General features: G+C 56.1%; 1 protein-coding gene across 1 annotated transcript in view; it reads left to right on the forward strand.

Moving 5' to 3' along the window:
- Nucleotides 1-5,138: 5,138 nt before the first annotated feature.
- NRG2 (neuregulin 2) overlaps nt 5,139-24,313 on the forward strand; it is a gene marked incomplete at its 5' end in the record, with an annotated part of 161,131 nt that continues 141,956 nt past the window's right edge. The window contains one exon of the mRNA XM_084268740.1: nt 5,139-5,574. Coding sequence (XP_084124866.1) covers nt 5,139-5,574 — 436 coding nt within the window. The remainder of the gene's footprint in view (nt 5,575-24,313) is intronic.

Raw genomic sequence — 24,313 nt, forward strand, 5'->3', positions numbered from 1 at the left:
CAAAAATGAGGGGGGGGGGGGTGTGGGGGGCATTTTCCTGAGTGTGCAGACAGCCCCCAGCACTCAGAGGACAGTGAACAGCCCTGCTCACCTCAGTGACATGCATTTTGCAATTGGTTTCATGGAAATGCTGTCATCAGCTTCTCACTGGGTGCACATACCCTCTCCTGTCGTCCTCCCTCCCAGGTTCAAACTTGCTCCCATCACCCCATGGCCATCGGCTTCATTTGTCACACCCTCAGTCTCTGGACACACCTCAGTCTATGTCACACCCTCAGTCTATGGTAGCTCTAGCACCTATAGACAGCTGTCAGAATGCTATGGACAGCTGCCCATAGGTGCTAGAGCCACCAGGGTCTGGGAGGGTGGGGGAGATGCTGACCACAGATAGCTGTAACAGGGATCCTCTGCACTACCTGCCACCACTAGAAACCTCCTGCATCACGCTTGGCTGATGCATGGTAGCACAGGGGTTCTGCTCTGTGCTGAGATGCAGTCACCATGAAGAATTTGAGGTGTCATTCTGAGCTTAAAATGCAATATTGAAGGAGGTTTCCCCCTGTGTTGGGCCTGGCTGCTCCCATCGTGCATGGTGTTGTGTCTGGCAGGAGCTTGGTGTGAAAGATGTTTCACCAGTGTTGTGTTACACTGATTGTGGTGGTTTCCTGTTGAGCAGAACTCACACGTGTTCCCCCCTAGTTGGTGTTAGTTTTCAACTAAAAATTGGGGTGGAGGTAGAGGGGTTCCAAGCAGAACTGGCTGCACATGAGAAGTTTCTCTTGTGCTGTTTCAGAGAGGTTTTCTGCTGTCATGGGACCATCCAGGCTGCTTTCTCAGAGAAAATTCAAATAACTGTTCTTGGAAATGCCACCTCCAAAAGCAAGGGCTGAACTGGTTTTGAATCCATGAGAAACAGTCTTTCAACAGATGACCTGGCATCCCCGACCACCTATAACACTAAAGCTTCAGAGAAACTGTCACTGTGACAGCCCCCAGTCCTCAGTTTGGCATCCATGCCCAGCACTGTTCACTCTCTGGACAAGCCAGCAGCTCTTAGAGACAGCAAAATCACACTGATGCTTTTCTGGCCATCACAGTCCCTGGCCAACAGCGTCCCACTGCAGGACAAGAAGCGTTGCCCCACGGATGCTCAGCTGTCTGTGGTGGTCTGCTGGTATGATGCAAGGAGCCCTCTGTCCCAGGCGTGGTGAGGATGGAGCAACTGCTCTTCAGTGGTGGTCTCCTCTCTGCCTCCTCTTCCCCTGAGCAGTGTGAAGCCCTTCCCAACTTGGAACTGCTGATAAATAGGGATGGATGCAGATGTGCATCTCTAAGAAGCAGAGTGTGAGAGGTGTGGTGAGCCAAGGCTGTTTGGGCACACCATCAGAATGACCAACCTGCATAATGGGTACTGAGACAGGGACCAAACCCTCTGATGGGAAGGCTGGGATGAGAAGGGAAGGATGAACTGTTTGTGTTTTGTTTTCATTCATCATTCCTTCCCGTGTGGGTGGACAAGGAGTGAATGAGTTTCTTGGGGAGGGCAGCATGTGTTTCCTCGAGAGATGAGTGGCTTTTCCTTCCACACACCCAGGTTAATATGTCACAGGGGGGTCGGAGGGAACCCCGGGAGCTTTTCTGCCATGTGAAAGGCACTGTGTAGCTCCTGAGTTTTCTTCCCATTGGTTGTCATGTGCCAACAGAGAAGGGGTTTTTCTGGATGGTTTTCTGTGGTGGTTTGGCCCTGGCTGGAGGCCAGACACCCACCAAAGCCCTTTTCAGCTGCACAGGGGAGAAGATAAATAGTCAGCTCCAGCCTGGTCCTCCATGGGGTCACAAGCCCTCCCCCAGCAAACCTTCCCCAGCATGGATCTCTCCCTCACTCATCTCTGTGTCTCTGTTTCTCTCCACGGGCTGCAGGTCCTGCCAGCACCTTGCTCCAACGCAGGTCACAGCATCTCCTGTCTGTCCCACCCTGCTCCAGCAAGGGGCCTCTCCAGGGGCTGCAGGTGGGGTGTCTCCTTGTGCCTGTCCAGCATCCGCCTGGAAGAAATTCCCTCCAGCCCTGGGGGAGTGAATTAGGACCTTGTCCCTCTAGCTGTCCCCTTGGAACCTGCAGAGAGTTCAAGCATGACTTGGGGGTGAGGATCAGCCATCTGAACCCAGCACATGGAAGGACTCTTTTTTGCTCCTTGCTGGTCTTCAACAGAGCCTCTGACAGAGCTCACAAAGCCCACTGTAGGGCCAGGGTGTGGTGAGCAGGGTGAGGGAAGGGATGCCCCCACCTTATGTGGCATTGGGAAATCCCATCTTGAGCTTCGGTTGAGATTGGGCACTCCAGCTCTGGAAAGACAGTGACAGCCTGGAATGAGAGCAGCAGAGGTTGGGGACTGGATATCAGGAGGCACAAGAAGGGTCTTGGCAAGCTGGCTTTGCTCAGCCTGGAGGAGAGGAGATCTTGGTGCTGCTGGCAGCCACCTGGGAGTGGTGGTAGAGGGGCAGAGCCTCAGGTGGAGTGGGGACCAGAGGCAAAGGGCACAAACTGGAAGGCAGGAATTTCCAATAGAGAAAGGAAAGGCTTTTTTCACCATGAAGGTTGTCAAAACTGGAACATATTCACCAGAGGGTTCAAGCCTGAGCTAGGCATGACCCAGAGTGACCTTCCTGAGCTGGCCCTGCTGTGAGACCTCCTGGGGTCCCTGTTATTCTGTGAATGAGGGACAGGTTTTGTGAAGTGCTTGAAGAGAGATATTTCAAAAATACTGTTAGATGGGTTTCGTCCCCTTCAGCCCAGTGTCCATACTGGGCTGGGGGCTGCACCCTTGCTGTATTTATTTCATATGTCAGAATGCCCAAGGACCTACAGAAAAGAATGATTTTCTGTTTATATAGGAGAAGCAGCAGGGAAGGTGGGAAGGGATGTAGCCCTTAACTATTTCTCAAATGATAACAGAAGCACAGGCATCTCTGGCAGTGAAGGCCAGTTGTCTTCAAGTTAGGCTGACCAGCAGGACACACACTGCCAAAAGGAGATGTGGCCAGTGCCCTTTGCTGAGGGTGAGCCTCCTGGACTCCAAAATGTCCCTGCAATATGAGAAAAAAGCTTCTTCTCAAAATTGCCCCAGAGCCTTCACAGGTATCTCGAGCTGGATTTCTTCCAAAGGTTGAACCACTGTGGTCCCACTGGGATTTCAACCAGTGAACAGGGAGAGGGCAGAGATTAACCACTGAAATGGCCATGCATTAAACCATCTGTTCTGGGCAGGGCAGAGCAAGAGAGCGTCAGGTCAGGTTATGCTATCAGGTATCTCCATCCTCACGGGGCAGAATTGGTGTTACTGTCTGAACAAAATGTTTGGGAAGGGGGAATTTCCACAGAGATTTGTGTCAAAAGCAGAGAAGTCAGGTGCTTCCCCTGCTGCTCCAGGCAGCTTCCTGAATCCACAATGCCATCCTTCCCTCTGCCACGGGAAACACTTCTGGTCCCTCCTGCCTCTGCCTGTGCTCCTCTGCAGTTTTGCATGGTCACCAAACAGGCACAAGGAGGAAGCTGTCAGGAACATCTGAAACAAGACAGCCAGAGAGCCAGGGCTAGCAGAAAATGCACGCAGGCAGTCTCCCAGCCAGCTGTTAAGGCACTGGGCTGCTTCCTCAGCATCACGGTCCTGCAATGGCAGAGCTATTCAGAGAGCTGTCAGCCTCCCCGGAGAGGGCAGGAGAAGTTGCCTCAGCTGGCAGCTTGGAGCTGCAGCTGCCCCACGGCTCTGCCTGAGTGTGCTGGGGCTGTGGGACAGTGCTGGCTCCTGCCTGGGGCAGCAGGGCCAGGGCAGAAGGGGGCAGGACCACCATGGGCACAGCAGCTCTGCTCCCTTCTCATTTTTCCCTGATGATTCTGACTGCACCACATTAAATGGAGAGCAAACCTGCCCTCTGTGCCCCTCTGCCCTCACCGACGCACTCAGAGACCTGGCTCTTGTCATTGTTTCGGGTGTGGTGAAGGATTCCCTTGAGGCTGCAAGGCTGCTGGGGTGGGGGGTGCGTGTCTCTGTCGTGGCACAGGCAGGGCTGTGCATCCCGGCCCCTTGCCTCAGCCGAGGACGAGCCCAGCGTTCCCACCCCCAGGTCACCTCCGCTGTGAGGGGCGCATGGCCGCTCCCCTTCCATGCAGAATTTAGTGCAGCAACAGCCACGGAATCATCTGCTGCTGGTTGAGCGCCTCAGATCCCGGCCGTGCTGTAGCATCTGGGCGGTGGGGCTGGGGGAGTGCAGCTGCTTCAGGATCAGCTTTTACAATAACACCGAATAAGCCACTTTTTGGAGATTAAACTGACTCCTCCTGGAAACCACTGCAGGGGAAGCGCTTGTTTATTACAAAGAGGCAGCAGGGCTCAGGGCATGAAAGGAGGCTTTGTCTCCTCGGCTGTCACCTTACTCCATTTGTCTCTAGGTGTTTGTTCTTCAGGTGTGCAGGGAATCTCAGGCACAAATCTCTCATCTCCACAAAAACCACGGGGCACGGAAGAACCCCCTGGCTCCTGGGCCCTGCACAGCGCGGAAGCCCCGTGCCAGCTCCCAAATGAATACATCTCTGGTGGCATCTGGATTGGGGGGGACGCAGGGGTGTGTGTGTGTGTGTGGGGGGGGTGTTTATGCCTCTGCGAACGCTTGGGGCTTGGCGAGAGGCTCCATGGCTGCGATGGAGACAACACCATCTGGCTCCATCCGCGGGGCCCCCCCAGGCCCTGCCGGAACGGGGAGCGGGGACGCAGGGATACCCTCTGCTGCAGCGGGCATCCCCACGTGTGTGTGCGGGTGATTCCCGGGCAGGGAATCACCTTTGGGGGGGGGAGCGGGAGGGTGGGGATGGAGGGGGGGGGGGGAGGGTCAGCATCCCGGGGGAACGGGGCGGCTGTGAGAGCATCCCACCTCCCTGATCGGAGGAGGATCCGCGCTGCGCCGCGCCGTGCCGCCGTGCCGTGCCGTGCGGTGCCGTGTGGTGCCGCGCCGTGCCGCCGTGCCGTGCCGTGCGGTGCCGTGCCGTGCCGCTCCGCGCCGCTCCGCCCCGCCGCGCCCGCCGCGCCGCAGCCCCGCAGCCCGGCCGCCGCAGGGCCGGCGGGGAGCGAGCGGCAGCCGGCGGCATGAGGCGCGACCCGGCGCCCGGCTTCTCCATGCTGCTCTTCGGCGTTTCCCTCGCCTGCTACTCGCCCAGCCTTAAATCGGTGCAGGACCAGGCGTACACGGCGGCGGTGGTGCTGGAGGGCAAGGTGCAGTCCGTGGGCCCCCCCGCCGCCGGCGGCGGCGGCAATGACAGCCGAGGAGCCGCCGGTCCCGCCGGGGGGGTCTTGGTCAAGGTGCTTGACCTGTGGCCCCTCAACAGCGGCGGGCTGCAGCGGGAGCAGCTCATCAGCGTGGGCTCCAAAGCGCCCTGCTTTAAAGTCAAGCGCAACCACCGCTACATCTTCTTCCTGGAGCCCACCGAGGAGCCGCTCGTCTTCCGCACCGCCTTCGCCCCGCTCGATACCAGCGGCAAGAACCTCAAGCGGGACGTGTCGCGGATCCTCTGCGCTGACTGCGGTACGGGCCGCGCCGCGGCGGCGGGGGGCGGCGGTGGGGGGGTGGTGAGGGGCGGGGGGGGGGCGCCGGAACCGACGGTGTGGGGGTGGCGGAGGTGGGGGGGGGGGCGATGATGGAGAGGCGGCGTGGAGCGCTGGCCCGCGGCCTGGGCAGCGGCGAGGCGGCAGGTCCGTACCCCCGTTGCTGGCGGCGTGCCCGGCGATTGTCCCCCGGCCGGCATCGCGAACCGCTTCTGGTACCGGGGGCGATGCGCTCCGCCGGGCTCGGCCGCCGCAGCCGCGCTATCCTTAACCTCCCCCCCCTCCCCCCTACTCCGGCCTCGGGGTCCCCTCTCGGCCCGGCTCAAGGTCCCGCTCCCCTTCCCCCCTTCCACCCCCCCGCCCCGGGGAAGGGCCCGCAGCCCGGCTGCCGGTGCGCCCGGGGCCAGCCGCTTCCCGGCGCCAGCGCCTTGGAGCTGTCGGTCACGGCGATTTTCCAGCGCCCCCGCCTCGGGTGCCGCTTCCCTGGGTTCGCCTTGGCGATGGCAGGCAGCCCCGGGTGGGAGAGCCGCTGCCGGCATGCGGCGGTGGCTCCGTTAACTCTGTGCGCACCGGCGCCGCCAGCGCCTGCTCCTCCCGGGGTGTGTACCGGAGGCAGCGAGGGGCTCTTTCCGCGCCTGGAGGGGGTGGGGGTGTGTGTGCGGGGCCTGGCTCTCAGGTGAGAGCCCTAAGTGCTGTGAAGTTTCGCCGCCTCCAAAATAAGGGCCCGGCGTTGGGAACTTGGGTTTCTTTTGTTGGTTTGGCGCGTTCGGCTGTCTCCGGCGCATGTCCCCGCGCTGCTGCCCGGGCCAGCGGGGCCAGCGGGGCTCCAGCGGGGCCAGAAGGGCTCCAGCGGGGCCAGCAAGGTTCCAGCGGGGCCAGCGGGGCTCCAGCGGGGCCAGCAAGGCTCCAGCGGGCTCAGCATCCCCCCGCCACCTTGGCAAACGCAGTGATGAAATTACTGAAGTGGGGAAGTGCCGCCCGAGTGTTGTTACTCCTCCTGCGCCTGGATTCTCCCTGCTGCCCTTGCAGGGACAATACCTGTGGTGGGCCGGGCGGTGGGGGCTTTGGGTGAAGACAATGACTGCATTTTCCCAGGGCTGGGATCTGAGCTTACAGACATGCCAGGCTGGCCCTTTGTCCAGCCTGAACGCTCAGATCCTGTGTCACAGAATCCGGAGAAGGCCGGTGGGAACCTGGAGAGCTCCGAGCGCTGTGCTGTGCTGTCAGAAATGGATTTGATTCTCTCATGTCAGGTGGATTATGAGGATATGCAGGGCATATCTCCTGGGAATCGAGGTTCCCCACTCAATGACAGCACGCTGGACTTCCTCATCAGGTTAACTGGCCTTTTGTTTCATTAAAAGCAAGGTGCCTTGTCAAGTAATACTTGTACTACTGAACATATGTGTGCTGCTTTGTTGTTGTTGTGTTATTAACTAGCTGTTTCTGGGGTAAATGCTTTGCCATTTGGGGCTGCTGGCCCCGGATTTTGAAAGCCAGACCTGTCTTTCTTTGGTTTTAGTTATCCAAAAGCTAAATTTAGAAGCTTGCATTTCCTGGGAGAAAGGTGGAACCTTGCATATCACAATATGTTGTTGAGGAAAATGGGCTAGGTCTGCATACGAGGAAACTAATTTGGGAGACACTAATTTCATGTGATGCCGTATGTGGGCCATCATGGACATAGAGGATTCAGTGGAATAGCTGTTGCAGAGTTTAAAGGAAGGTAAAGGGGGGAATATCTCGGGACTGTGGTCTAATCAGCAGGTGAAAGCACAGCAAAAGGTGTGTGGCATTTTAAAAATGTATTTATTATTAAAGCAAGAAGGATTCTGAACTTGTGCATCTCTAAGTAGCTGGATATGACTTTAAGAGGAACAGAGACTGCTCCGTTTCTTCCTGGATCAGGCCCAAATTGTTAATGTGTAGGCTGATGTACCAACAAGTTAAGGGATGTCATTCTGCCCGTGACACCTTCTTGGAGCTGATGCTTTTGTTTCTGTGTTTCTGACGGTCTGAATAGGCTCCCTGGCTAAGGGACTCTGCAGGTTGTCAGCAGCGTCGCCTCAGCAGAGCTCGACAGCAGATTGCAAAGGAAAAATAAAAGCTGGCGGTCGGGAACTGTCATAACTGTGGTTTGGTTCAGTGACGAAGATGAAACGGGAGCCTCGGCCTGCTGAACTTGTGGTTCCCCAAGCACTTCATGCTCTGGGTTTGGCTGGAAGGTTACATCTGAAGGTGACATTCCTGGCAGGATCCTCTGATTTGTAGCACCCAAGATGCTGGAAAGGTGTGTGGACTGGGAAACCAGGCCATGGTCTGCCTTCTCCTTACTGGAGGGGAGATCTGGATGTGCTGGGCTGCTCCCTCTCCTTGTTGCAGATGGGGGCCTGTGGACAGCTGGCAGAGGTGACGTGTCCAGGCACGAGGAGTGCTCTGGGGGACAGGCAGGCTGCAACCTGGCGAGGAATGGCCAGGGGAGTGGGCGCTGGGACCACTTCGGAATGGGTGGAGGGGGAATCGCGGCTCTGATCACTCCGATATCCCCAGCTCCCAAAGATGGAGACCTCGCAGGACGGTCTTCTCCCTGCTCTGGCTCCATGCCTGGGTCTGTTTTCTAGTGATTCATCCCAGGCTAAAACGCTGTGTGTCCTCTGGTCTCGCTGCTTGGCAAGGTCCAGGATGTGCTGCAGGATGAGGCCTGTGGTTGGAGCATCTGTGTCTCTCCAAAGAACAGCCTCTGCTGCTTGCACAGCTTGCTTGGAGGAGACAAGTGGGTGGTGAGGCTCCACACAGGACCAGGCCCTCACCAGGCAGAGCCAGGGAGACTGCAGGAGAGGGAAGGGTACACAGGGTGCGGGAGGCGGAGTGGGAAAATGAGTCTGTGCAGCTGATGTGTGTGGGGTCTTGCTGGAGGCCTCCTGTCTGCTGCCCTGCTGAGCCCCGGGGGGTGGGGATGATTCTCACTTTAGCCATCACCACCCCACTTCTGGGCAGGCTGTGGGTGCCAGGAGTTCCCTGCTTGCAGAGCCCAGAGGCCAGCAGCCTCTGCATCTCAGCCCAGCTGGGGCACACAGGTCCCTGGGCCTAGCATCCAGGGGTCTCATCACCCACTTGTCTCTCTCTATTCTTTTGCACTGGGAGTATTATTAGGGGTTTTTTTACTGTTATATTATGATTCCAGTTATTGCTTCTCCTCCTGGCTCTTCTTCTTTGCATCTTTTAGCTCCTTAATTTTGGATGAGTTCTTACTTTCTTTGTGTTTACATGCAGAGATCAGGGAGGAAGAAATAGGTGCAAGACATGGCACTGGCACTCTCTGGTGGGGGTGACTGTATGACATGGTGGGGATCATTTCTGGGTCATAACCCTCCTGGTCCTCAGGGGTCCCTTGTGTCATTATCTGCTTTATGGGCTATATAGAGAGTCCATGCTTCCTGTGCAAAAGCTGTGTTTGCTAATATTCTGCAGCAGGAGGGGCATCTGCGGAGGGGATTGAACCTGCCTGGGCTCCAGTTTCTGCTTTCACAGAGGAACAAATGTCTCCCTGCCTCCATATGCAGGGAGCTGCTTTAATTAGAGCTCGTACATCTCCTGGAGCACCTCACCAAAAATGCTGCAGGGTTCCAGGACCAAACACACGGTTTTCCTGTGGGATGAGCTAGCTTAGCCTGGGCAAGTCATCTGGTGGTGGCAGATCCCCAGGAGGCTGTGCAGGCAGAGGACCTGTTGTTGCAGCAGGTACTTCTTGTGAGATAAGGTTTGGGGTTTTTTCTTTTTCCAGTTGGAAGGGGCCTTGGTCTCAGTGGGAATCAGGAATGTGCTGGAGCTGTGGCATCGGACGTGGTGGCCACATGATGCTGGGAGTTCTTGATGTGTTGATTCTGGGAGCCAGGTTGGTTACAGCTGGCCTATGAGGAGAGCAGAGGCCTGATTTTTGAAGTGCCCGTGGGAAAACGAAGCCCTCTGAATTACAGTGTAGGTGTTGCTGCCTGAAATAATTCTGGCAACTTTGGACCAGCAGCTCAGTGCAAAAATAACCCTCTCTGCTATCCTGCAAATCACAGGGCTCGCTTCAAGCCGGGCAGGCACGAGGGAAGGGGGCAGGTTGGCTGCAGCCAGGGGCGGGTGCTGGTGCTCTCCCTTCATCCCAGGACAGCTGTGGAGCAGGGAACAGCAAAGCTGGGTGTTCTCACAAGCCACGCTGCTAATTAAAGCTGTCTGAAACTTACTTCTCACCACCTTCAGAAAAATCACACTTCCTTAGGTTCACAGAAGAGCGAAGTCTTGCTTCCCTCTTGCCGTGAGTTTCTGCAGATGGGGAGTGGTCACTTCGCTGCAGAAAGCTCTTACCCACCTCCCCCCCCTCTTGAAGGGTGGCACGTTTCTGGGTGCTCCCTGCTCCCGGTTAGCTGGCACACAGGACTTGGCCTGGAGATGGACCTGGGTTAGCTGGGTCAGCTCCTTGTCTCCCAGCTGAGCCAACCGTGACAGGGAACTGGCAGCTGAACCTCTGCTCGGTCGGTGCTGCAGGTCCAAGTGACTTTAGCAATACCTGGAACAATGGAGGTTGTCCACTCCCAGGCACGTGCAGCACAGCCTGGCCAATTTCTCAGTCCCCCTTTCAGAAACATTTGACTAAATAAAGCATCTCCCCAAGGATCTGTATGACTAACAGGAGACTAAAAAGGCTCCTGCACAATCCCAGCACTGCTGCTTTCTGTATCTAGGGCCTCTCCATGCCCCTGGACAGCAGCTGCTGCTCAGCGGCTGTCTTTGTGCCCTGCTAGGGCACAGGCCCTGAAGCGTAACACCCTGGGTAAATCACAGGCCACACCTCGACTTGGGTTTGGATCTGGATCAGAAAGTGATGTATGCTTGGGAGCACAGAGGGAATAAACCCCATCTTCAGGCAAAGAGAGACGTGTTCTGCCACAGCCGAGCTCCCCACTTGATTTGGGCTGTGTAAGGCGAATGGCACCATGATCGCTGGGGCTGTGAGCCTGTGAGCTGCATCCCCAGTGGGATGGGGGGAGGAATCAGGAGAGAGAAGGTAAATCTTGTGGTTTGAGATGAAGACAGTTGTATAGGACAGGAAAAGGAAGATGATTATGATAGTGATAAAAGAATATACAACACAGGTGATGCACAACACAGTTGCCTACTACCCACAGACCACCAGTGCCCAGCTAGTTCTTGGGCTGTGGTCCAGTCCCTGGCCAGCTTCCCCTAAGTTATATACTGAGAATGATGTCGTATGGTATGGAATGACCCTTGTGTCAGTCAGGGTCAACTGTCCTGCCCGTGTCCCCTCTCAGCTTGTTGTGCATCCCCAGCCCCTGCACTGGTGGGGCAGGATGAGAAGCTGAAAAGTCTTTGACTTGGTGTCAACATTGCCCGACAGCCAAAACATCAGTGTGGGATCAGCATTATTCTCATCCAAACCACAGCACTATGCCAGCTACTAGGAAGAAAATTAACTCTGTCTCAGCTGAAACCAGGACAGAGCCTTTAAACAGCTGGCACACCCCAAAATCTGCTGTGGAGTCCTGCAAGGGATCAGCCTTGGTGCTCTGTCCCAGAAGGATCACTGTTCCCATGAACAGTGTGGCATGGCTCTGATGAAGAGTGGCTGCTGCTTGGCCAGATTTGGGGCATTGGATCCTGGTGCTGGAGTGCACCTCATCTCCCTTCCCCTCCCCACCCATTGCATGGCACTGCTGAGAGTGGAGGAGATCTGGGCTGGAGCAAGATGTAGGACTCCCAACGAGCAGGCAAGGGTGAGGACACAAGAGGTAGAGAGGCAGAGATGGGCTGCCTAGGAGGAGGTATAGGAAATAAATCTGGGGTGGGCAGCAGGTTTGTGAGGCTGCAGGTCTGTGGGCAACTCTGGTCGTCTGAGAAGTTCTCACTGCAGAGGAGCCTGAGTGGTGAAGTGCTGGGAGGTGGTGAAGTGCCTGTGCTGAGGATGGAGGTGCCAGGGCTGTTTGGCAGGTCCTCCTCTGCGTGCTCAGTGCGGTGCGGCAGCGTGGTCAGTGTTGGTTGAAACAGTTGGGAGCTGGGTTGGGTACAGCAAAGATGTCAGTAAATGCATCCCCCTCTCTCTGCTGATCTGAGAAGGCTGCCAGGATGCAAACATGCAGCCTCCCAAATGGCTGGGCCACTCCTTCATGGGCGAGTGGGGCTGTTTGAACAAGAAGGCTCTGTCCTGCTCCCTAGGGAGGTGTTCTCTGTGAGCTGCTCTGTCCAGTGGAGATGCTGGAGGATGCCCAGCCTCAGCAGAGGCCCAGGTGGACATGTGCAGTGAGGAGAGGCTCTGGAGTAAGCTCATCTCCCTGGCAACTTTGGCATCCAGTCATCTGCTCACCTACAGAATTGGATGCAAAGCGCTCGAACCCCTAAAAGGTACCAACACCTCTTGGCATGTCCCTCCTCAGGTCTGAGGGAAGGTGGATACATCTGCCAACTGCCAGAAGATCTGGGGATGGAGTACTGAGTCTGCAGGGGTAGGCTAAAGATCAGAAGGAAGAAGAATTGCTGTGCTGCTCTTTCTCTGCTGAATGACTGTGGTCCCAGTGCTTGGCTGCTGCAGCCTGATGCTGGGCTGTGTGCTGCAGAGCTTGGCTGGAAGGGTGGGTGAACACTGCTGTCATTTAACCCCCACAGTCCAGCTCCATCCCAAATGAGGTGGTTTCTGGTCTGGTGCAGGAAAACATGAGGGTCCCCAGAACATGATGTACTGGGAGTAGATGATTTGCAGCTTGAATGGAAATAATGTGTGTAACTCCAGGCAAGGAAACCCAGGATGCAGTTGGGTATGGGCAGGATCACCTCCTTGGAGCATCTGGGGAGAACTTTGGTGTAAAGGTCACAGCAGAGAGCACTGAGGCTGTTCAGGGGAGGGTGAGAGTTCATGTTAGGGAAGAAAAAGGAAAGGAGAAAACCAGAGATGTGGTGGGTCAGAGGCAGACAGAGGATGCTGCCTCAGAGACCTAAGGCACTGGTGTTCAGCTGCTCGGGGGTTTCTTGTGTCTTGGCATGTTAGGGTCACCCAGCTCTTGCCAAGCTTTTATCCCTATATTGGTACTGTGGATGATAGCCTGTGTACAGGGAAATATACGTCACAACCAGGGGATCAGGCCCAGCCAGCATGGGTTCATGAAAGACAAGCCCTGCCTGACCAACATCATCTCCTTCTGTGACCAGGGGACCCAGCTGGTGGATAGGGAAAGGCTGCTGACATAGTCAGCAGACAAGGGACCAGATAGATGCTCAGGTCCATTCCCACTCTGTGGTGCCCAGGGACAAGGGGTTTCTGTTCATAGCATCTCCCATAGCATTAGGCCAGGACTGTCCTTTAAGATCTCTTTGTTGGGGTTGGTGGCCGCAGCTGTTCTCACTGGTCCCCCCACCTGCTCCATGCACCGTTGTCTGCAGCAGGACAGCACCATCCTTTCCTGTATTCCTGTTTGCTGGCCTGTGGAGGGCAACTGAGTTCATCCTTGCAGGCAAGAGCATGCCCTGGTTTTGCAGGAGTGCCTCATAGTTGGTGTCCTCCTGGCACAGTGTCTCTCTGGGGTGGAACACACAGGCTTGATGAGTGGGGATGTGTCATGCTCATGAAAGAGTGCCCAGCCTTGATGACCCCCACTCTCATTCTGTCCTGGTCTAAGGGAACTGTCCTTTGCCTTCATGATGAAGGTGAGGACTCTGGGAAGATCTTCCCAATGGGTTCAGGTGCTGGAAATAAGCCTCGGGGATCTGTGGGTGGGAGCAGGGCCCCAGGGCTGCTGGAAAGCAGATCTTGCTCTGGTTTTCTAGGGCAGGTCTGGATGGGCAGTGGTGTGCCTAGAGGCTTGTGGAAATGCTGAGGAGGATGGGAAAGCTTTGCAGAGCATGTGGAAGGACATACAGTACTACTTAGTGGGAGAGCTGCCCGTTTGGGTCAAAAGACAGATATTTGCGCTCTTTATAATCAATCACTGCTTATCCACTCTCTGTGATGGCTCAGGAATGACGAAATGCCCTTGGTGGTCTTGGGGCGTGCAGGTGGCTTGGCAGGAGGGTGAGGACTGGCATTAGCTCTGCTTTCTGGGCTGGCTCATAGCCCGTCCCTGCTGGGCCTGGCCCTGCTGCAGCCGCCGCTTCGGCTGTCTGCGGGGGGCTGCACTTGGGTCAAGCCAAGGTGGGGTCGGGATCAGGCACGGCCTCTGCTGCTGGCCTCTGCCACTGCAATGTGGCCTTTCCCAGCATGCAGAGGTGTGTTGAGGGCAATTAGCAGCACGTTCATTAGGAGCACCACAGGGACTGTGAGTGGGCTGGTCAGGATGCCTTGCTCGGGAGTTGGATCTGCCCAGCGGGTCAGTGGGATGGGAGTAATGGCAGTGATGGGAATGGGGCCTCTGGCCCTTGGCTGGACCCACTGCTCTGGGTGTTCCCCCCTTCCCTTTCCCCAGCTTCCCAGTCCCTGAAGGGAGCAGAGGAACAGGAGGGGAATCAGCTTGTTAAAGGGTAGATGATGGCAGGACAAGGGGGATGGAGTGAAGCTGAAGGAAGGAAGGTTTAAATTGGATATTATGGGGAAGTTCTTTCCAGAGAGAGTGGTGAGGGGCTGGAACAGGCTGCCCAGAGAGGGGGTGGGTGCCCCATCCCTGGGGGTGTTCAAGGCCAGGTTGGATGGGGCCCTGGGCAACCTTGTGTAGCTCCAGGCCTGGAGGTTGGTGTCCCTGCCTGTGGCAGGGGGATGGAACTCTCTGATCCTTGGGGTCCCTTCCAACCCAGACCAGTCTGGGATTCGATGATTCTGTGATTCCCATCTCACCCCTCTAGCCTTCCTCAGCTGTGTGGCTCCATTCAGAGGAGAGGATGGGTGGGTACTTGAGCAGCCAAATTTCCCCTGGGCTGCTTTCCACCTTAAGCCAGGCTGGCAGTTGCTGCTGGGAATCCAGATGAAGACATGAGCATCCCTGGAGTGGTGCCCTGCTGTGTGGGGTCTCAGTTGCTTCCTCCCTGCATCCCTGCTGGGCAGCCCATCCTGACTGCCAGGTTGTCTCTTGTGCTGCTGGCCCTGAGCTCTGTGGGGAGCTGCCTGGTGAGGCTGGTGTGACCCAGGGAACATCAGGGCTTCTCACAGGGCCATGGGATATCTGCTGCCTGTCTGGGCAGCTGCACATTGACATCCTGTGCTGGGATGAAGTGGAGATTCCTGTCCTTGGGGGACATGGCGTCTGTTGGCTTTGAGAAGACCTGGACACCCTTTCTTAGAGCACTGGAAAGCCTGAGTCCTGGAGACACTTCCACACATCTGGAGAAGCAAGAAGGAGGTGGAGGATTTTCCCTGCCAGGTTCTTCCTGGCTTGGCTCAGTATGCTCCATATACATGGCAGGAGGAGGCAATGCCCATTCCAGCACCTGCACACCCAGCCTTGCTCCCCCAGCCTCCAGCAGTGGTGCTGGGCCCCAAGCATGGGGGCACATCAGATGAGTGTCCCACCACCCCAAGACTGCCCTGATCTTGAGCACTCTCAGAAAGTGTACTTGATGCCAGGAAATGGGGATGCAGCCAGGGTGGAGGTCTGTGGTACGGAGGGATTCTCTCTGGCATCCTTTCTTCCTATGTTTGTGATTTTAGCTGGTCTTCCTGGCATGGGGGATGCAAGAGGTCTATAGAATGACTGTTGTTTTTTTGTGTGTACTGGCACAACAGCAGCTGCAGGCCATGGCAAATGCTGTTGGAGCCCCAGACTCGATGATGCCCTAAAACCCAGTGGGCTCACAGCCAAGGATGGAAAACCTTGGTGAGGTGAGGTATTCTGGTTGGCTTGGGAGGACCAGATATAGGTGAGATGCTGGGAAAGGCCCTGAGGCTTTTTGGGCACTGGGTAGAACGTAGTGGTAGCTGTAGGATGGTTTGGATGGAAATCAGGAATCCATTCTCCTATACTTACAAGAACTGGAGTGATGAGAAGCAGTGGGCTTGGGTCACCCCACAAAGGTCCTTTTTCACACAGTGCTGCACTGCTGGGTGCTGCTGGAGCCACGAAGGGTGACACAGCCAGGAGGCTGTGCCTGTGTGTGTGCAGCCTGGCGTGGTGCAGCTGCTGACTCTGCATCTCCCCACATGCCTTGCTGCCAGCAGGCAGGGGCTGCAGAGGGGAGTGGCACAGCACGGGCTGACACGGTGCTGTGGTTTCAGCCCCGGGGAGGTGGTGACAGGCTTCTCCAGTTATTCATCAATAATCCCCTCCCTGGAGCTTCATCTCCATGGCTTGGACCCTGCTGCAGAGCAGGAGCTTTGTTGAGCATCTCGCCCAGCTCTAGCACACAGACATGCTGCGTGGGTGGGGAGCACCAAACACCAGCTGCCTGGGAGATGTCAGGCCTGTCCCTGTGCAGTGGTGCTGGGTGCCCACGCTGCAGAGAGGTGTTTGCGTGGCGTGGTGCTTGGGGGGAAGCGATGCAGCCAGGGGGGGGCTGTGCCTGCAGATTTGGTTCGGTTCCCATCTGCGCCACTGCTCAGAGGAAAGCTGCTTAGCATCCCCACACCGTGATTCCCTGCCTGGCAAGCAGGAAGGGTGTTGCTTTGCACACTCTGCTGGGAAGCAGTCAGGAACTGGCAGGGTGCTGGGTTTGCATCAGTGTGTGGGGCTGGCAGTCAGCAGGACTGGCAGTGACTGAAACCCTGCCCTCCCCCCAGTGCCTTTCACTGCTGTGCTTCCGAGCAGTCCATCCCCCTGGGTCTCTGCTCCCTGGAGGTGGCAGACCCTGTTGTGGTGCTGGGTGCAGCTGGGAGGGAGGTTCTGAGTGGGTGTTTGCAGGTGGAGGAGCCTGACTTGTTCCTGTAGTAACAGGTCTGCAAGGGACCTGCCTGTGCTGGCCAGCAGCGTATTGAGTGTCCTTGGTGACCATCCAGCTCTGAACATTTCCCAGCTAAGCTCAGCCCTCAGCAAAGGTGCTGATCCAAGAAGACACAACCTTGTGATCCCCACACCTGCCTCTGATGTGCAGCAGCACACCCTGTCTGCCTGGGGGGGCTGTGACGTGTGGGGAGGCGACTCCTGTCAGTCCATCTCTCGGTGACATGCTGGTTTCTGGCATCCAGGCTGGTTTGCTGATGTTCAGAACTAGCTGGGAATGCTGGTGGCAAGCATGAATCCCTGAGGGGACTTAGTGCTGCGTGGTGTGGAAAGAGGATTTCCCAGGCTGCTAGAAGGATGGGCAGCTCTGTGGTGCACGCTGTGGTGGGAGGATGCTCAGGTGAGGCTCAGGTGAGGCTGACCTGCTCATGCTGCAAATCGGCAGTAGCTGTGTGGAGCTGAGAGATTAGGGTTGTGTTCTGTGGCTTGAAATGACTCTTCAAGTTGCCATCAGGGCCCATTCCCCCATGCTCTGGGATATTGCATGTCAATAACTGCTCCTGGGAGCTGACCCAACTCAGACAGGCAGGGTCCATGTGCATATTTACTCCCGTGGACTTTCCCTGGTGAACGATAGCTGCACAATCTGCCTGTGCTGAGGTAGTTGATCCAGGAGTCCTCCTGCCTCAGGTCACAGATGGTTTCAGGCCTCTCCTTCCTTCCCAAGCATGGCAGGCTGAACTGCCTTCTGCTCTGTCAGCAGAGCAAAAGCACAGAGACCAGAGGTATCACACCAGGACAGCACAGGGGCAAGGAATTGGAGGAAATCCTGCCTGGGGGGTCTCTGCACCTGTGGGAAACACAGCTGAATGTCCCAAGAAAGCACGTGCCACAACTGTGATCTGGTGACTGAATGAAACTGTGCTGCTGTGGGAAGGAGACTCTGGGTAGTTCTTTGATCAGGGGAGAAAATACCTTTCTATGGTGAGCTTTGAAACTGGCTGATGGGACCAGCAAACCTCATATTTAAATGTTAAAGCATCTAGGAGGGGAGCTGGTAACCTCCAGTCACCAATACATGAAGATGTTTCTGTCTTCAGAAGGACAGACAGGCATGTTGGAAGGTGCCATTAGGAACCTGTGACCTCTTGAAACCTTTCTGTGGGGAGAGTGGCTATGGTTGTCCTGCAGTGGCTGGTACCAAGGCAGCCCAGGGCGGCTGCAGACCCTCAACTGCCATGTTGGGTGCTGGTGCTGAGCTCTGGGCTGCCTTTGCCAGCAGCAGCTCCTGGAGCTGGAGGTGGCTTCTTGGGCCACAGAGCCAGGCAACTCTGCGCCTGGAGAGAGGTCTTGTTCTGCCCTTTGACCTTGAAGCACTGGGAGATGTGGCTGTGCCTGTTTTGGTGTAGGTTGGGCTCTGGGGGAGGTCGTGTGGTCCCTGCCCCTGCACAGACCTGTCAGGGCTCGTGTCTGGGGTGCAGGATGCTGAGGCTCTGTGGGTAGCGTTGATCTTGATCTGGAGTGTCTCCTCATGCTGCACAAGATGTACTGAAAGCATCATGTGAACCTCCTGGGAAGGGACACAGCACAGAGTCTCCTTTCCCATCACTGCTTTGGAAATCCAGTGCCCGGTCCCATCACTCTGCCTTCAGGGAACTTCCCACCCTTTGCCCTTGCTGGGTGGTCAGGCTGCATCCCAAGGCCAGAAGACCAACCCCTAGCCCTTCCCTGCTCTGGGTAGCCCATGAAGGCCCGTGGGGTGCCAGGTCAGGTCTGCAGTGTGGCACAGATGGGCTCTGCCAGGCCCCTGCCTCTGGCCTGAAGAGGCTGCAGAGCCCAGGTTGTCTCACCCAGGATTTATTGAGTGAGCAGGTCCAGGGGCCTTTCCTGAGACCCCAGCAGCACAGTCAGAGCTGGTAACAGAGCTGCTGCCTCTGCCTTCTTGGGGCTAAGGGTGTGAATAGCAGGCTCAGTGGTCTCCTCCTGCCAGCCCTGCTGTTGCCAGAGGTGAGGCCTCATGGCATGACACAGCTTCCCAGGATGTGAAGAGTGGTCACAGTGGTGGATGGGATGGGACCTGTGTGGGATGACCACATATGTCCTATTAAAAAGGTCACAACCTGCCAGGGGAATGATGCTCCCAGGTTGGGTGGGAGGTGGGGGAGTGTGGAGCCCACGGAAAAGACATCCATGTCCCTGGGGCAGAGACCTGCCCAGCAGTGGGGCTTGGAGATGTGGAGATCTTTCCTGTGGCACACACCTTTCAGCACATGAGGCTAGCAGCGGGGTTTGATGCTGGGATAAACTCTGCTTTTGTTGGAGGCTGGAGGAATGGCATACAGGGGGTAATCTGTCTGCAGCAGCTGAGGGAAATCCCTCTCCTTGAAGTCTTACCTTCATGGTGGATGTTCCTCAAAATAATGTGGGTTTTTTCCTTCTCCTCTCTGCAATGGATGACATGGGAAACCCTTCTGCAAGGAAATAAATTCTGCCTGTCACTGTGGCTTTCACTTGACAGTGTTGAATTTCCTTCCATGCTGCTGTTGTCTTTCTCTTTTCCCCCTTCTCCTCTCCTCCCTCCCACACATGCTCTTTGCTATCATACATCCTCAGCTTTTAGAGCAATAATTGCAGCTGAGCTAGGAAAACCTTACCATGTTTTTAATGATGGCTTTGGTTCATTTTTCTGCAGTGTTCTCTGAGGCTGCACCCTGTTGGAAAACTTGAAGGTGTTTCAAGGACCTTTTTTTGTCTGTTTAGACCTATTTTTGGAGGAAATTTCCTGGAAATTCAGTGTTTGGATGAGAAGTGGGAATATGAAGTTGTCTGGTGCCACTAAATAAGCAGGACACGCAGGTTGGACCTACTTTCTGGGAAAGAGAGCATCTCTTCTAGGTCTCTTGCAGGAGTTTGCTGGTGAGACCCAGACAGTTCTGGAGGAAGATCAGTGATTTATGAGGTGAAAAGTCTCAGAAGTCTGAGACTGCCTAGAGGTAGACTACTGTGTTCAACCTGATCACCTTCCATGATGCCTGGGGAGACAAGGGGACAGCAGTGACACTGTCTGCCTGGACTTCAGTAAGGTTTTGACACTGCCTCCCCTCAGACTCTCCCAGGCAGCTCTCGATGTATGGGCTGGATGAGCAGGCAGTAGGGGGGACTGGGAACTGGCTGAATCGCTGGGTCCCAGGGCTGGAGATCAGCAGAAGACAGTCAGGCTGGAGGCCAGTAACCAGCTGTGTATCTCCTGCTGGGCAAGCAGGAGAGTGGAGTCCAGCAGCCTGCCTGGGGCTTTTGGTCTGGCCAGTGGCCTGAAGCTGCTGCTCAGCCCTCTGCAAGCAGCTGCTGGGCTAGCGAGGTCTGTAGAGATGAGCCGTGCCTGCTCCAGCCCTTCTGACCTCTGCTGCAAGCTGGTGACTTGTGTTTCCAGACGCTTCTTTGGCCCAAGCCATGGCCATGGGCTGTCTGTGAGCTTCCCCATGCTGCATCGTGCCCAAAGCAGTCCCTTTCCAGCCCAGCGTACTGGTTGTGCTGCAGAGAGCTACCAGAGCAGGAAGGTGTGCAAGGAGGCTGGTCAGGAGGGAGGTAGGGCAGGCAGGAGTGAGAGGGAAGAGGCTGTTCCAGGCTGACCTCCTTCTGCCATTGACCTCTCTGTGCCTTGTCCCGTGCAGTGCAGGCTTCCTGGCACTGCTGGCAGTGCTGTGGTTGCTGCTGTGGCTTCACACCCCTGGCAGCAGAGATTGGCCACAGTGCTTGTAGAAACCTTCAGAGTCACAACAGAGTGGCATCAGTGTCACTCTGCTGGCAGCTGAGCCAGATTGGCGTGGGGGGTGGGTGCTCTCAAAGGGAAAATACCCTAGGGACAACCAGGGAAACAGCCCAGTCACTGTCATCAGGAGCTGTGCCGTGCTGGGTGACCTTTTTTCTCACTCCAGCAGTTGTTCTCAGAGGGAAGTGGAGGAGCCTTGAGGTTGAAATGTTGCGCTGAGACACTCAGCAGCATCCATGCTGCACCAGCTGCACACCACATGCGTGTTTGTGGCAGGGAGATGGGGCAGCCCTGCCACTACCTGTTCCTAAACGAGTCCCCAGTTCACCCTGCCCATGGATGTGGGGATATTTCCCTCCCTTCCCCCTGCAGTCAGACACTTGCAGCAAGCCCAGCATCACTGGCACTCCAGACAAGGGTGTCTATAAAAAGCCTCTCTGGGGTTGCGATTGGGTGGGAAGGCTGTGCCACATGGTCTCTCCTAAGGCCTCTGTTGCTGAGCAAGTGGCATTCTGCTTATTTTTGGCACTAATAGTCTTTAGTTAATACATAAATTCAGCTTAAATTCTGGATGGAAAATAAATCCCAAGTGGGTGCTCTGCTAATAAGACGACAGACGCTTCGGGGAGCCTGGGACGCCTGTCAGGGAGCAGTTGTGGCTGCTGAGCTCTGAGAGCAGCAGTCTGCACAGGCACAAGGCCCTTCAGAGTTACCAGGAGCTGTTGGACTGAGTTACAGAAACCTTGGGCAGATGGTGAGGTGAGCTCTACCTGCTGGAGCTGAACTCATTACAGCAAATGCCCTGCTGAGATCCCCACTCCCATACTGGCGTGGGGAGGAAGAGTCGGAGCAGCAGTTTAGGTCTGACCACTGCAAAACACCTTCCTCTCTGAGGGTCTGCTGAAAGGCTGGGCTGGTACAGGTCCTCTGCTCTGCTTCGTTCTTGCTGACCCAATGCCAGTCACCCCAGGATGCTGCCCCACAGCCTGGTTCATGCCAGACAACGTTCAGCCTGGACATGGGTATGGTGAGGGCTGCACCCAGGTTGGCTCTGTCCTTCCCAGGTTGGCTCTGTCCTTCCCAGTTGTTGGAGCCTGTAACAGCCCCCCCAGGCTGGGAAACCTGGCTGTGGAGGTCAAGTGTGAGACCTCAGAGCTCTGTCCTTAGGCTTCTGTCCATGGGTTGGTGCTGTCACCCAAAGGAGGGTCTGGCTGACCCTAGCAGCCTGGCAGAGGATTTTGTAGCAACGTGCTCTCCAGCACTGTGCCACGGGGCTCTGTGAGTATAGCAGGATGGAAGGTCCCTGGGCCTGAACTGACCATGGGTACAATGGCTTTGAGGCTGGAGCTGACTCATTTCCATGCCCCAGCAGGCAGGCTGCTCAGGAGCAGCACTGTTACCCAGTGGCTTGCTCAGCCTGGTGCTTTGCAGGATAGGGATCTGCCTATGCTGCTGGCTCTGGAGCCCAGCTGTGGTACCAACCCCAACACACGTCCTTCATATCCCCATGCTGGAGATGGTTTGTGCACTTGTATCCCACTGCTGAGATAGGAAATCCAAAATATGTTTCATACTTCTCAAGAAATGTCCTGTACTTGTGAGGAAGCAGCTTTCTAGGGTGCTGCACTGGAAATTAAAGCCACTGGTGGTCTGCCAGCATGTCCCACCCCTGCCCTTCCCCATCAGAGCTGGGGCTGTGGGACACGTGCCACTGAAAGGGGAAGGTGTTCTGGTGACTGGGCTCCAAAGGGATGGCTCAGGCCATGCTTGCCACCTCCCAACAGGGTCCTCCTTGGGTTTTCATGAATTGTAACTCTTTCTAGAACTGAAGCTGGCTTGGAGATTAACCAAGGTTTAGAAGAATGCCAGTTCAGTCCCATCTCTCCTGCTGGCCTGCCTCACCTTGTGCACAAGGTCAGCCCCATATTAACACTCACTCAACATATTAACTGCTTGTCAGGCAGAAGGCAGAATTTTAAAGCCATTTAAGCCTCAGATTGATCTCTCTGGGGAAGTTCAGGTCTGTCAGTGACAGTCAGGACTGATGGTACATGAAGTGAGGAGAATCCGAGGTCATTTCTTCCTGCAGGTTCCTGGCTGTGCATTTCCACCAGACCCTGCTGCTTTCCTCCAGTTCCCTTCTCAGGAGCAGGGATAGCTTCAGGTGAATTGGTTTTGTGGGCAGTGGTTTGCAGGCACATTGCTGTCCCATGGTTTTGGTTCTGGGTGTGTGTGTGTGGGTGTCATTCTGGAGCCCCTTGGGGCTGTACTGACTGCAGCAGTAATAGTGTTACCTGTGGGTATCCCTGATTGACAGTGTGAGGTGGTGAGTGAGGTGTAACAACCGTGGGTCTCTGTGGGGAGCTATGGGTGGATGCAGCTATTCCTCTCCTCTCTGACCCCCCGTGCCTGTGTTCTCAGCTGGGCCCTGCATCACGCTGCAGTAGAAGCTGCAGTGTAAAACGATGCACGGGTGGCCCTGGGATGCTCCTCTCTTGGACCAAGGGCTTTGGGGAAGTGAGTGAGTGTCTCTGTCTGTGTGCTCGTGCCAGAGGAGGCAGAAATCATCCAGCAGTAACCTCTTGGGACTGGCTGTTGCTAAGCTCAGGGCTGGTCAATGGCTAAAGAGTGGTCCAGGCTCTGGCCAGGACATGCTGGCTGGGCCCTGCAGCTGGGTGTGTGCCCGTGTGCCATGCGCTGGCACCGCAGCCAGGGAGCAGCAGGCAGGGATGAGCAGGCTGCGAGCAGTGCTGAGCTGCAGGGTTTGGCTCAGCCACACCATGCCTCCTGTAGCCTCCTGCTTCTCCAGTCCCCTGCAAACGCCTCCAGCCACTAGTCCTGTGCACCCTGAGCCCTTGTTTTGCATGCTGCCCGTGCTGGCCGCAGACAGCACGTGTGTCTCCTCTCTGCTTCACATTCTGCACTGGGTGGAGGTGAGAGCAAGTCAGCTCCCAACAGGAAAACCCCAACAACTGGTTCAGTCAGATGGCACTTCTGGTGAGCCAGAACAAGGAATATATTTGGTAAGGGAATCTACTCATCCTGGGGTGCTGGGCATCCTGCTTTTTGTGCAGCAGACCCTGGAGAGTTAGACTTCTCCCATGGTGCAGAGGAGGTCCCATCATTGGAGGGAAATTCTCCCTTTGGTCCTTCAAGCCATGATATATTTTCTTAAAAGAAAACAACTCTATTTCTAAAGGTCGTTCCCCCAAGAGCCCCTCGCTGCACTGGCAGATACAGACAAGGCCACACAGGTACCTGTGGAGCTGCCCCTGGGCTCCTCTGTTTCCATGAGCTGGCTGAGCCTGTCCTGCACAGCCCAGCCCAAAGCCACCATGGACACCAGCACATGGCCCTGGGCATACTCAGGTTGCAGATGCATCACTAACTCATTGATGCACAGTGGTGTCCTGGTCAGGATCAGTACACTGTGATGTTGAAGCACCCCTGAAATGTGGTGTGCCTCCAAATATCCCTGGTAACCTCTTTGGTGTAGCTGGGTGCTCCAGGCTTCAGCCCAGCCTGATGCTGTGCTGGGCCATCACCAGCCCTGAGGCTCCTGACATAGCTTGGGCTCATCCCAGCCTCAGGCCCAGTGTGTGCTTTGCTTCCAGCATAGTCCTTGAAGGCCCAAACCTCCCTGTGCTAGTGGGAGAGACAGGAGCTAGTCTGGCATCTTCTCTATGCTCAACAGCCTGGCTGTGCTGGCATGAAAACTTGGGCTGTGCCTGGGTCTCTGACTCCTGGAGTCACAGGACTGCAGGGGGGAGCTGCAAGTACCACTCTGCATTTCAGGCTGTTCTCCAGGGCTGTTCCCCTGCCCGTGGAGAAGGTGTGCTCCCACAGTCCTGCTGGAGAGGATGCTGCAGAAGCAGTCTGAGGAGGGAGAGTCTGGGAGATGGAGGAAGGGTTTGGGGGTGACTGTGTAAGGAAAAGGTTACTTCTGAATGGTTAGAGCACAAGAGCATGGAACCACCTCTCACCACCTCCCGTGTGAACAGTACCAGGTCCCCGTGGTGGAGCAGCCTCTCCTGCTCCTGTTCCCAGGGGAAGGGATGAGCTCCCAGGTCTGTGTGCAGATGCTGCATTGCAGG

The sequence above is a fragment of the Gallinula chloropus genome, assembly GCF_964237585.1.
Source record: "Gallinula chloropus genome assembly, chromosome: 10".
Classification (NCBI taxonomy): Eukaryota; Metazoa; Chordata; class Aves; order Gruiformes; family Rallidae; genus Gallinula; species Gallinula chloropus.